Raw genomic sequence first — 14,018 nt, 5'->3', positions numbered from 1 at the left:
AAACATCTAAAAATGAGCATATATGAAAAGTTGGTTGGATTTTATCTTTAAACATGGTATTAAATGCATGAGGCCAGTTTGTTGTATCTTTTGTTTAAATGTTAGGTGTTTGGAATTCAGAATGCTAGTCATTCCTCTTTTGGTGCATCACCAGCTAAGTGAGAAGAGCCACTTATGGGCCTCCTGACTGGCTCAGTCGGTGGAGTGTGTGACTCTTGATCTCAGGGGTGTAAGTTCCAGCCCAAAGTTGGGTGTAGAGATTCCTTAAAAAATTAAAAAATTTTCCACAAATAAAGAAGAAGAGCCACTTAAGAATATTGGCAAATGTCATTGCTCCCCAATACAAATCTCTGAGAGAGGATTGGAGAACAGGATTTAGCTCATTTCCCACTTTGTATCCTGAATTCAGATCCTGACCACATTTACCTAGTATATATGTATATTTTTTTAGACTTTTTTTTTTTTAAGTTTATTTATTTTTGAGAGAGAAAGCAAGTGTGCCAGTGGGGAAAGGGCAAAGAGAGAGGGAGAGAGAATCCCAAGCAGGCTCACACGGTCAGCACAGAACCCGATGTGGGGCTCAATTCCATGAGTGTGAGATCATGACCTGAGCCGAGATCAAGAGACACTTAAACCAACTGAGCCATCCAGGTGCCCCTATCCAGTATGCTTAATGAGTAAGCAGTTATAATAGAACCAGAAAATATGGTGAGCCCACTAGTTAAAAACAGTCTCTCAAAGAATGTCACTTATAAGTAATCAAATTAGATTCTCATCCATACAGAGGGTTGACTGGGTAGGGAAAGATAGGAGGGGGTTAAAGGCAGTTCCCCTGTGGTGGATACCTCGTTTCACTGCGATGGTTTTGAGGAGGACCCTGTCTGGAAGACCTAAATGGATTTTTTTTTTTCTGGGAGTAGTCTGAGAAAGCCTGTTTGAGTGCATTTTACTGTCTGGATTCCGTTCAAGGAAACTGACGGCAGGGGTAAGCATACTTCCTGGAGGCTAGCTTTCCTTCCCCCAGACCCAGACAAGGTGGCTTCTGCCCCTCCACCCCGCCTCTTATGTCCTTACTTGAGAGAATCCTGGATCCTTGGGTCAGGAACCAAGCCAACCTGTGAGGAAAAGTGGTCTTGTGGTATCCTCTGTGAATAGCTTATTTGTTGGCTTTTTCTAAACCTTGTTTCAGTGGCATAACTAAGGAATTGCGCAAATGTGACCCTACAGGACTTTGAAGACTTGGAGTTAGGCTTTAGTAGGCCTGCATGCATTAGAGTGATGGCCAAGAGCCCACTCCTGAGCGGGAGGCTGTGGTGTTGAAGATTGTGCGTGTGTGTCTCTCTCACATGATTGTCATGAAAATGGATTACTTGTATATGAGGACAGCTGTATCATACCTTTTCTTCACCCTGTTAAATGTTAGTACATACTTGGAAAAACCAGTGAGAAATTTTCAGCTTGCCATTGTCAGGAAGTAGAACTTTTATATTTCTTCTGTATTGTATCAACAACTGCTAAATCACCCACCCACAACAAGTAGTTCACTTACCAACAACTTGGCCACATACGTCTGTGGCAGAGTGATGAACCCTTAGTGCAGCCGGGTGAGCTTGCAGTTCGGGGCGCTGGTGGAGCTAGAAGTAGATCTTTCTTGCTTTCACTTAGCCAACTTCCCTGCATGCTCAGAAGGCTAGTTACTTTGACTACAGTTCTGAACACTTCAAGGACCATGTGTCCCATGGCATAGGCGGGAACTAGGCATATGTGGGTAAAAATCACGATGTCCCTCTCTCTCGTAGGTGGGGGAATTAATTGCAGAGATTCTTGGGTTCTTGAATTCCATCCCTGTATTCATGTCATATAATCTGTTTTAGACCTTAGAATACTCCCTGACTCTCTTGGGAGTCCTTGGATTTTTTTTTCCCCCTTTCTTACCTTTCTCACTTGACATTAGTATCAGCCCTTGCTTGTGAATTTCCTTTCAGCGTGGCAGCAGGACTAATCTCCTGTCACTGTTGGGTAGAGACCATCTTTTCACTCTCTTTCAAAAACATTTCATTGGTTTTAAAATCCATCTTAAAATCTTGTATCAAAAGCTCTAATGTTTAAAAAAAAAAAAAAAAGTCTTCCTAGTAACATTGCTTTCCTCAATCTAATCAAGAATACTTTTAAAAGCAGAAGTTAGGGTTGATGGGGGGTGGGAGGGAGGGGAGGGTGGGTGATGGGTATTGAGGAGGGCACCTTTTGGGATGAGCACTGGGTGTTGTATGGAAACCAATTTGACAATAAATTTCATATATTGAAAAAAAAAGCAGAAGTTAGAAAATGGTGAATAATTACAGCTGTTCCTGGAAGTCATTGTGTTCCTTAGTAATTACAAGTTGTAATCTTTGGCTCTATTTCCTTGACACTTCCATCAAATTGTGCATGGTTGTCTTGAATGTAATGAAATTCGGTCTTAGCAGAAAACTGCTATTGGCTCACAGATTCAGGAGCAGAGAGAGCCATGATGCTGATGTGGGAATGGGGATGTTTATACCCTTTGTGTTGACAGAAGTCCGTTTTGGGGATGTGCCATGTGGGCTTTTCCCAAGAACATAAACAATTTAGCAATTAGAAAGCAGCCGTGTGTGTACTTGACAGTGAAACAGGACAGCATGAGTTCTCATCAGGTTAAATGCTTTATGGTTTCTCTTCAGTACTCTTTTTCTACCTAGCTTAAGCTCAGGCTTCTTTTCTTTGGTTCAGAGCTCTGAACTTGGGTGTTCAAAGTCTGTTTTTACTCCACCATTCCTAAGCAATCCACCTTTGGGGTTGGGTCTCTGCAGGGTGAGAAAGATTGGCAGAAATATGAGACCGCTCGGCGGCTTAAGAAGTGTGTGGACAAGATCCGGAACCAGTATCGAGAAGACTGGAAGTCCAAAGAGATGAAAGTTCGGCAGAGAGCTGTAGCCCTGTACTTCATCGACAAGGTGAGCATCGTCCTGTCACATTGCTTAACATGTTCAGCTTATCAAAGATGTGGAGCCTGTTTACTCCTCCAGGCCCTGTACTAAGTATTAGAGAAGCACCAACCTCTGGTTGAGTAAGGAAGGTAGAGGTGGAGAGAGAGGCGTTCAGAGTCTACTGCTATCTGAATCTGCCAGAAATACTGTGACGTTTTCAAATTCTTTTTGACTATAAGCTACCAAAAAATTTTATTTTACATCACAGACCCAACACACAGATATATACATATACGTACATATATGTATACATATATATATAGGTGTTTGTGTATAACTGAAACAAAAGTTGCACAAAACAATGTTTAGCTTTCTACAAGGAGTGAATTCTGACATTTTAAATTCTGTTTCTTGTTTTTAAAAAGGGCGGTTATAACCCTTAAAACTGGTTAAACCACTAATGTATCACAACTACAGTTTGAAAGACTGTGTTTTAAAAAAATTTTTTTTATTAAGTTTGTTTATTTTGAGAGAGAGAGAGAGAGAGAGAGAGAGAGAGAGAATCCCAAATAGGTTCTGCACTGTCAGTGCAGAGCCCGACATGGGGCTCGAACTCATGAACCATGAGATCATGACCTGATCTGAAACCCAAGAGTCTGACGCTTTAACCATCCGAGCCACCCAGGCACCCCTGAAAGACCGTGAGGGAGGTCAGTTTGTCAGTACCTTTTAGAAGATTTTAGTGCTGATTAGCTCAAATTCTGAGTTATCTAAAAAATAAGCAAAATTAAGAGACTCGCATGTTGAGTCTGATTGCCCAGAATAGGAATGCTGCTTTGTTTGCTGCTTTGTTTTATTATTACTGCTTTTTTATAAACTGAAATATATCTCTTTAAGTAAAAAATGCTTGAGAGAGCCACTCTTTTTCTTTTCTTTTCTTTTCTTTTTTAAATATTTATTTTTGAGAGAGAACACAAGCAGGGGAGGAGCAGAGAGGGAGACATGGAATCCGAAGCAGGCTCCAGGCTCTGAGCTGTTAGCACAGAGCCTGACTCAGGGCTTGAACCCACGAACTATGAGATTATAACTTGAGCCGAAGTTGGATACTTAACAGACTGAGCCACCCAGGCGCCCCTGCTTTGTTAAAAAAAAAAAGAAAGAAAGAAAGAAAGGAACAGGGAGGGAGGGAGGGAGGGAGAAAGGAAAGAAAGAGAAAGAAAAGAAAGAAAGAAAGAAAGAAAAAAAGAAAGAAAGAAAAGGGAAGGAAGGAAGGAAGAAAAAGAAAGAAAGAAAGGAAAGAAAGAAAGAAAGAAAGAAAGAAAGAAAGAAAGAAAGAAAGAAAGAAAGAAAAATTCTTTCCTCCATCCCCATTTGAGAGAACAGAATAAAGAGAAGCTTGGTTTTCTGAGACAGGATCATACTATTTTGATTCTCTGTACTTCATTTTATTTGAAGAAGCAGCACTGGTGTAGAATCCAGAATTCCCAGGCCTTGCAGACTGATGCTCTGTCCCAAAGAGAATTGGGAGACTTATTTGGGTTTCTTGTAGATCCTGTGAGATTGAAGTATTTTCATTTGTTCTCATTTTTCCTTCCTCCCTGGACAGCTTGCTCTGAGAGCAGGCAATGAGAAGGAAGAAGGAGAAACAGCAGACACTGTGGGTTGCTGTTCACTTCGTGTGGAGCATATCAATCTGCACCCAGAGTTGGATGGTCAGGAATACGTGGTAGAGTTTGACTTCCTTGGGAAAGATTCAATCAGATATTATAACAAAGTACCTGTTGAGAAACGAGTAAGTTCCTGTGGCCTGTGCTCCCTTGCCTGTTTTTTCTTTCTTCCATTCAGTCATTCAACAGTTATTGAGTGCTTTTTGTATGCTCTGCATTTTGCTCAGCACTAGAAGAAAATGATTTGAAAGAGAGGGGAGAGGTGTTGTTGGTTGTCCTGTGTACCTCCTTTTAGTCCCTGTCCCTCACCTCCTCTGCTCCATGCTACCTTCCTGGGATTAGGGGGCCACATCCTGTAGTAGTATTCAACAGAGCATGCTGTAGAGAGTGGGCCCTTATGACAAATTTCAGCATAAGATTTAACTCACCATGTTGTAATGATTCAACCATGTTTTAGTATCCCCTGGTCATGTTGTACATTTGTCACTTTTGTAGCTTTGCTCAGCCTCTCCCCAACTCCTGACTGAGCAAAGCAGTAGCCTGTTATCCTCAAACCTCTGAGCCCACAGCTGAAGACGGTGCTGCAGGGCCCCCATAATCCAGTCCTTTAACAGCCTGATGTCTAATCAGGTAATGGGGCTTTGCTGGCTGTGGCAGTGGTCCGTATTAAATGAGGCTAAAGAGACATGACAAATATAATACCTTACCTTAGATTGGGTTCCATACTGGGGAGGTAGAGGATATCACTAGGTCAGCTGACCAAACTGGACGGCTAAAGTATGTCCTCATGCAGATTTATAAAGTTGATGAGTACTGTGCATATGTAAGGCAGTATCTCTATCCTTAGAAAATTCTTGGAAATACCTTGAGGTATTTAAGGGTAAAGGACTATAATACAAGTACCCATAAATGGTTCAGAACAAACAATGAACATGTATATACACACACATAGAAATGGGGCAGACATGTGTACTATGTGAGTGGCAAATGATGTGTAAAATGGTAATAATGGGTGAATCTGGTAAAGGATGTCAGTGTTCCTTGTGCTTTTTTGTTTTCCAAGTTTTTGTACGTTTGCAATTATTTCCAAAGTAAAGGCTTTTCAAATAATAGGTTCTTCTATTTCTTTTAGGTTTTTAAGAACTTACAGCTATTTATGGAGAACAAACAGCCTGAGGATGATCTTTTTGATAGACTCAATGTGAGTGGACAAAGTGCAGTGGGTTGAAGGAGGGGCCTAGCCAGAGCCAGTCGAGCTCCTAAAGGAGAGGTTTGCCCAGGGGTGGCTTGGACTCTCCCTTTAGTCTGTCCTGTGCCATCCTATCCTAGACACACTTCCTCCCTCAGGCACATAGTGAATTCACAACCAAAGTCCTGAGATAGGTAGACAAACCCTGCCTTTTATCCCCTTCTGGCCCTTAACAGAGTCTTCTCTTGCTGGATGCCCAGCCACCTCTGCTGGAGACCAAAGCCCTCTTCCTGATAGCTTATCATGGAAGGTCTTAATAGGGAAGGACACATTTGTTTTATTGGCCTGCTTAAGATTAAAGTACTTCATAGGGAGGTATCATGCAAGCCTGTAATTTGGAATTCTTTTCTTTTTTTTTTTTCTAACTTCTCACTGGCAAGGCAGTAAACTTGGCAGAGTTGAGATTGCACTGGCATAAATGTCCTAGGGCTTGCTTGCCAGAAGGGGCAGAGTGGTAGGGCTTTTACCTAAATCCCAATATACTCTGCCTTGTCTCCTCCAGACTGGTATTCTGAACAAGCATCTTCAGGATCTCATGGAGGGCTTGACAGCCAAGGTGTTCCGTACATATAATGCCTCCATCACGCTACAGCAACAGTTGAAAGAACTCACAGCCCGTAAGTATTGTTTGGCCAAACAGGCCTGTACCCTTATTTGTACGTCCATTGCCCTTGCTCAGCTAGCTTAAGTCCTGGATCGGTTTTGCTTTTTCTCCCTAACTTTGTGACTGGAAACTTTTCCTTCCGTATCTCTAATAGAGAGCTGAGGCTTAGTTGTATAAACAGAAGGTCAGTGCTATTTCACCTTTCCTACCCCAACTTCAAGATTTATTTTCATGGAATGCTGACAGGAGCTTTTTATTTGTTCTGAAATGCCTGCATTTTATATTTTATATGTATGTTAATAAAGGTAATAGGATGAAAGTGCGATAATGTTTGGTTAAATTGGAGAGAACAAAGTTGTCATTGTTATTTTGTAAAAGGAGAGCACATCCTTCCCCTGAAGTTTCTGCCATTTTTACCCCCTTAAGAGTTGATAGTATTCTCCTAAAAACCAGGTGCAGGAGGTATGACCAACATCCACAAACTTCTTTTTCTAGAGCCCAGCCACTGCTAAATTTCCTCTGTCCTCTATGTCAAATGGCTTTAGAATATAAAAGCCAGAAAATCCAAAGAGGGTATTTTGAGGGTCAGTATATTGGGGTGGGGCAAAGTATGCCATGTGACATAAGTAAAATATTCCTCCAATGACACTTTTAATTTTTCTTTGTAAAACAGATACCGATTTATGATTTTAAAACGTAAAGCTTGTGATCCTTTTGTCTTGTCCTCCTCTAGAGACCTTTTCTGTTCCAATTCTACATTTTCTTCAGACTACATTGGGGGACAGGGGGTGGCCTTTCAGACAAGCTGATGACATGACTCTCAGTTTTGACCTTGTGTCTCAGGAGAACTTGATCATCTTAGTGAGATGAGGGCTGGCAGAATCATGAGGAAGTGCTGGGGAAGCCATGTGGTGTATTCTCCTCAGATATTCAAACTCTTTTATTGTCATGTTTCTTTCTTCACAGCTGATGAGAACATCCCAGCAAAGATCCTGTCTTACAACCGTGCCAACCGAGCTGTTGCAATTCTTTGTAACCATCAGAGGGCACCACCCAAAACTTTTGAGAAGTCCATGATGAACTTGCAATCTAAGGTAATGTGGATCTGGATGGTGTGGTTGCAAAATGAAGGGAGCCACATCTGCTATGGATAGATGATTTGCAAATAAGAGGCCTTCTGGGCTGGGATATGAGAAGGCCAGTTCTAGGTCTGTTCTGGAAGATACGTCCATGCTAAAGATCAACAGATGGAAATATGATAGGAGTTATTCCTGATGAAGATAACTGAGTATCAGGTACTCATTGTTCAGAAAGTCTGTTTCCAACTTCGGCTCAGGTCATGATCTTGCGGTTCGTGGGTTTGAGTCCTGTGTCAGGCTCTGTGCTGACAGCTCAGAGCTTGTAGCCTGCTTCAGATTCTGTGTCTCCCCCCTCTCTGCCCTTCCCCTGCTAGGCTCATGTGCGCGTGCACACTCACCTGCTCTCTCTCAAAAATAAACATTGAAATTTTTTTTTTTTTTTTTTTTTATATAAAGTCTGTATTCTGTGAACAGAACTCCTGCACTGGCCACTCTTCCTATTTTGAAAAGCTGAGTTTGATGTGTACCCTCTTTTGAAATATTATTGTCCTTATTATACACGAGAATAATGGATATAAAGATGGTCTTCACCATTCCTTGCCACAGTCCAGAAATACAACTGTTTCTAAATTAGATTGCTTCAAATTAAAAAAATGATGAACAATGATATTTTATTTCCCCCTAATCCTAGCACAACTATTTTTATTTTTACACATTCCACATGACTCATATTTTTATGTAGCTCATCATCAAACATCTGTTGAATTCTGGCTGTGTGCCAGAGTTGCTGCCCTAGAGGGAGAGAGACGTGCAAACAAGTAGATGCTATTCCTCTTCCATGTGCTTTTCTTCCTTCTGACTCTGTCTGGTGCTGCGCTTTCAAGCCACAAGGCACTGAACACTTCGGTGGTGAGCGTTTCTGTGTTAGCGATGGCTACGTAACTAATCCATTCCAACGTACTAACTCTCAGTGAGAACTGGCAGGTATTTCACTCTAGAACAGACACATAGGGTTGTCACAAAGGACCAGTAAATACACTTACCAAGTATATTTTAAAGTCTGTGATGTGCTTCCTTATTAACTTATTAAGTAAGATCTGAAGGTGGGTCTAATAATCACTAAATTTCAAGGGTAGTAAAGAATACGTAAACAATACTTACGATTTCTGCAACAATTTAAATGATCCGGAAATATCTGTATTATATTGGTCGCGAATATATCATAGGTACTACTGATACTACTATGGTTTGTTGCCCACATTCATAATTGAGGACGAAATGATGAATTTCAAACAGAGGTTAGTGAAATTACAGATGTAATTCTTTTCCATCCACATTTACAGAATTCTGTACTAGGACAGGTGGAGTTTAAACATGACTTGTTATAGGGGTGCCTGGATGGCTCAGTTGACTAAGTGTCCAACTTTGGCTCAGGTTATGATCTCATGGTTCGGGAGCTTGAGCCCCACACTGGGCTCTCTGATGTCGGCACAGAGCCCACTTTGGATCCTCTCTCTCTCTCTCTTATCTCTGCTCCTCCCCTGCTTGTTGTCTTTCTCTCTCTCTCTTAAATAAATAAATAAATTTAAAATAAAAACTAAAAATGACTGCTATAAAGTGAGGCCCCATACACATTTTCAGGTCCATATATTTTCCTCCTGTTGAAATTTCTTCAAGATAAATACCCAGTAGTAGTATGTCTGGGTCAAAAGATACAACCTACAGTTCATGCTACAGGTGCCATCTGGTTTTGCTAGAGGGATGCACATATGCACAGTAAATGAATATATACCCCTAGACCTCTCAAATCCTTAGAATATATGGTTGGCAGGCAAAGAACCCTATAGGCCACCCATCCTAGCAGCTCCTGTTCGCTGCCACTCTGTTAAATGGTGGTCATGTGGAATCATCTACTCTCCCCATGTTGTTATTCCAAGCCAGAAATAAAAGCATGAATATTCAGGTGCTGTTTACCCAATTCAAGCTACCCATCCCCCTGGAGCATGAGGAGGTATTTTGTTGATCTTACTCTGGAACCACTGTTTGGGCAGCCCAGGGCCGCCTGCCAGACGAGCCCTCCAAGCCCAGGAACCCTCTCCTGTGTGCCCACAAAGCAAACACACGCCCCTGTTTGCCAAGTGAATCAATGGAGTCTTTGATGCTTTGAGAGAATTTGAAACAGCCTGCCAATATAGCATCCACGGAAATGGTTAAAAGATTGTGGTCTGTTAAATTTCTAGCCCAAGAAGAATCTAGCTAGTGGTGTCTGATGCTTTTGTGTATAGAATCAGTTCCTTTAGCTTGACTTTGGACAACATGGATGTTGGAAGTAAGCCATTCATAGTAAAATACATTTAATGATTCTCTCACAATGGTGGCCTCTGTTTCCAAACTTGGGCTATATGTGTATATTTAACAGACAATTCTAGGCTGAGAGCAACAGCCCAGACTGTGTTGAATCAGGCAAGTATTTATTTACTCTGCAGAGGTTCCCTTGACCTTGTAGGTTAGGAAAGGTAATAGCACATCTGAGGTTCTGCCCCCAGCAGCATGAGCTCCCTGGTTTGGGCTCTAGTTTCCTGGTGTTGCCTGCTGCTGTCCTTAAGCAGGAACTAAGAACTTAGGTTTTCCAGAGGCCCTCCAAGGGTTCTATAAGCAAGAAAGGCTGGAATTGCTTGTTTCATCCTTTATAAACCGGGATTCCATGAGATTTTATTTGGAAAAAAGAGCTCCATAGCTAAAAATGTTTTCAGACCTCTGTTTTTGAGTGATAACTGCTTTAATTTCCTTCCAGTCTCCGCTCCCTTTCATTTAAAATACAGAAGGCCAAAGCCAGGCTGTGCCATATATAGGTTTCAGCCGACTGGCTGAGCTGTTTAGCTTCCTGGGTTCCCTTGGGTATTCTCTCCAGTGCATCCTTTTTTCCTGAGAAGCTGGCAGCTCCTTCCCAGAGTGCTGGCAGAATCTAAGGAATGAGCTGGGTTCAGTAGATGCAGGGATCCTGTCTCAGCTTCATAAAGAGTTATCTCCTGCAGTATTTGTAGAAGGAATGCTATAACCTGACACAGGATCCATTTAGTAAACAGTTTTCATCTGTAGCCCTCCTCCCAGGTGTCTAAAACTAAAGCGTTACGTGATCGAAAGATTGGCACCCACATTCCCGGTCCTGGCAGGTTCTGTAACCTGAGCTTTTGCATTAAGGGGACAGGCCCTGGGTCACTGCCTATAGAAGGATCACTGCTTTCTTGAAGGGGCACTGAAGAACATAAATGACGAAATAGCATTTGCATTCAGCAGTCACTGTGCATCTAATCTGTGCCTTCATGAAGCCACCCTGGGAGAGGGGGCAGGTTTATGTGGCATGCCACTGACATAGGCAGCCTGCCTGGTGGAGACAGCTTCTAGGTTTCATGTCTGATGGAGCTCTTTTCTCTCCGGGCTGATTTTATTTTTAAACCTTACTGTTCTTCCCCACCTAGATTGATGCCAAGAAGGAACAACTAGCAGATGCCCGGAGAGACTTGAAAAGTGCTAAGGCTGATGCCAAGGTCCTAAAGGATGCAAAGACCAAGAAGTATGTACCTGGTTGTTATGCAGAGCTGGGGACTGGTTGAGAGAAAAGCAGGGGTAATATCAGAGGCCCAGGGGCCCCAGCTTTTCTAGAGTTTCTGAGTTGTATCTTTTGGAAATCTCGATGTATTTAGGGTTTTCCTGCTTTTGCTGCCCCTGCGTGGCCGGGTGGGGTTGCAGTGTTTTTGTCCAGAAGCTAGGCCTGGTTCTTGATGACTTCCATTCTTCCAGGGTGGTAGAGTCAAAGAAGAAGGCTGTGCAAAGACTGGAGGAGCAGTTAATGAAGCTCGAAGTTCAGGCCACAGACCGAGAAGAAAATAAACAAATTGCTTTGGGAACCTCCAAACTCAATTATCTGGACCCAAGGATTACAGTAGCTTGGTAAGTAATCTTTGGGCCCTTCTTGGGTTCCTGCTGCTGGCTTGAGAATGTAGTGGAGGGTTCAAGAGCACTGTTGGCCTTCCCATGCCATCCCTTCACCTCATACTTGGAAGTCCTTTGGGAAATCCTTGCCTTTCTACTATGCACACTGCAACTGCACTAGAACATCTTCAGTGACCCTAAATGGTCAGTAATGTTGTTATACTGCCTTGGAGCGTGTTTTTGTCTGTTTTTAAAAGGCAGTTGCAGCCTCTACCCCTATGGAACTTTAGGACAAGAATAGGAACTCTTGGCCCTTATTAAAGGAAAAATCTAAAAGGAGCCCATCTATCTACACTTGAACAAAACTTTTCGATAAATTTTTTTTACAAGTAAAGGAAGAAAGGAACAAGCGGAAAAAAAAAAAGACTGCAGATCTGAGCAATGTACAGAAAGAGTTAGAGGGAGCTTATAACAAAGATAAATTCTCTATTGCTTGTGTCCCCTTTTAACCCCACACAGTCATAAAATGACATCCAAAATAAGTGAGTTTTATTTATATTTTGGAAGATGCTTATTAATTAATGTGCATTTTTCTGAGCCTGACCTGCTCCTATGGGTCAGGGGTTCCACCCGGCTCTTGTACCCTTTTTGCTCTTTTGCCCTGTTGGGTGCTAGAGGTTGAGTTAGATTGAGGGGCAGTATGCATTGTGGTTGAGAGCATGGACCCCAGAGCCAGACAGCTTGGGTTCACTTTTTAGCTCCATCTCACTAGCTGCATGACAAGGTAAGCAAATTACTCCCTGCATTAGGTTTTTTTCATTAGTACATCTGTAGTAGCATCTACTTTAGAGGTCACGAGCACATGATACTGTTAGAATATGTTTGGCATGTTCTTAAAATTCATTCTCAGCAGATGGACACGAAGCAAGCATATTCAGGTCCCTGCCCTGAGTCTGGGCTGTCGCTCCCTGAGACACTAATCCCCCTTTTTCTCCTTTGTGTACAGGTGCAAGAAGTGGGGGGTCCCAATTGAGAAAATTTACAACAAAACCCAGCGGGAGAAGTTTGCGTGGGCCATCGACATGGCTGATGAGGACTACGAGTTCTAGCCAGTCTCGAGGGGCGGGCAGGGTTCTGTGAAAAGGAACAGTGTGGTTTGGGGAAGGTGGATAAACTGTGAGCCTTGCTTACCCTCACAGCTGAGGGAGAGAGGCGGCGAGTCTTAACAAACGAACATCTTTGCGAAAAGATAAACCTGGAGATATTATAAGGGAGAGCTGAGCCAGTTGTCCTATGGACAACTTATTTAAAAATATTTCAGATATCAAAATTCTAGCTGTATGATTTGTTTTGAATTTTGTTTTTATTTTCAAGAGAGCAAGTGGATGGGAATTTGTCAGAGTTCTGCCAGGCAAATTCACTGTTTCACTGAAGCATTTGGATTCTCTTAGCTACTGTATACGAAGTCCGATTATATTGGTGCGTTTTTACAGTTAGGGTTTTGCAATAACTTCTATATTTTAATAGAAATGAATTCCTAAACGCCCTCCCCCCTCCCCCATTTCAGGAATTTAAAATTAAGTAGAACAAAAACCCAGCGCACCTGTTAGTGAGAATTGTCACTATCTATTGTCATGGGAATCAATTTTCATTAAACTTGAAGCAGTCGTGACATCGGCAGTGTTTTGGTTCAGACACCTGTTCACAGAAAAGCATGATGGGAAAATATTTCCTGACTTGAGTGTTCCTTTTTAAATGTGAATTTTTATTTCTTTTTAATTATTTTAAAATATTTAAACCTTTTTCTTGATCTTAAAGATCGTGTAGATTGGGGTTGGGGAGGGATGAGGGGGTGAGTGAGTCTAAGGATAATGAAATAATCAGTGACTGAAACCATTTTCCCATCATTCTTTGTTCTGAGCATTCTCTGTACCCTTCAGATATCCATCTTTTTCATTTTAAACCCAATCTTTCACTTGAAAGATTTTATTGTGTAAAAAGTTCCACAAGTCAATAATTTAGAGGAAAATGAGTATTTGGTCCAAAAAAAGGAAAAATAATCAAGAATTTAGGGCTTTTATTTTTTCTTTTGTAATTGTGTAAAAAATGGAAAAAAAAAACCATAAAAAGCAGAATTTTAATGTGAAGACATTTTTTGCTATAATCATTAGTTTTAGAAGCATTGTTAGTTTAGCGTGTGTGCAGAGTCCATTTCCCACATCTTTCCTCAAGTATCTTCTATTTTTATCATGAATTCCCTTTTAATCAACTGTAGGTTATTTAAAATAAATTCCTACAACTTAACGGAAACCTAGTGTCTGCCTCTTTGTTACACAAGGTTCCCGACCTGACTGGGGCAAAGTTGGGGTGGGGGGGCGTTGGTGCGAGAGGGCAGGGCTCAGCTCTGTGTGGGATGTGCTCTCATTGCTCAGCTCGGCACTGGAGGCTCCCTCCCCAGGGGTTGGGTGGGGCCTGGAAGGGGCTGCACCTGTCTTGCTGCCTTGGGTGTGGGTCAGAGGGGAGCCAAAGTCCATATCCTAA

At 42.0% G+C, this 14,018-nt stretch overlaps 1 protein-coding gene across 1 annotated transcript in view; it reads left to right on the top strand.

Annotated features, from left to right (window-relative positions):
- The window catches only part of TOP1 (DNA topoisomerase I), a 94,743-nt gene extending 80,956 nt beyond the window's left edge, over positions 1-13,787 (top strand). Inside the window, exons 14-21 of the mRNA XM_019458497.2 lie at positions 2,829-2,972; positions 4,552-4,737; positions 5,745-5,813; positions 6,364-6,478; positions 7,432-7,559; positions 11,024-11,118; positions 11,346-11,495; positions 12,484-13,787. Coding sequence (XP_019314042.1) covers positions 2,829-2,972; positions 4,552-4,737; positions 5,745-5,813; positions 6,364-6,478; positions 7,432-7,559; positions 11,024-11,118; positions 11,346-11,495; positions 12,484-12,586 — 990 coding nt within the window. The 3' untranslated portion in view covers positions 12,587-13,787. The remainder of the gene's footprint in view (positions 1-2,828; positions 2,973-4,551; positions 4,738-5,744; positions 5,814-6,363; positions 6,479-7,431; positions 7,560-11,023; positions 11,119-11,345; positions 11,496-12,483) is intronic.
- The last annotated feature ends 231 nt before the right edge of the window (positions 13,788-14,018 follow it).

The sequence above is a fragment of the Panthera pardus genome, unplaced genomic scaffold, assembly GCF_024362965.1.
Source record: "Panthera pardus isolate Hobbes unplaced genomic scaffold, ASM2436296v1 HiC_scaffold_25, whole genome shotgun sequence".
In the NCBI taxonomy this organism is placed as follows: Eukaryota; Metazoa; Chordata; class Mammalia; order Carnivora; family Felidae; genus Panthera; species Panthera pardus.
The sequence above is the reverse complement of the archived record's forward strand: the minus strand, read 5'-3'. Positions and strand labels throughout refer to the sequence as shown.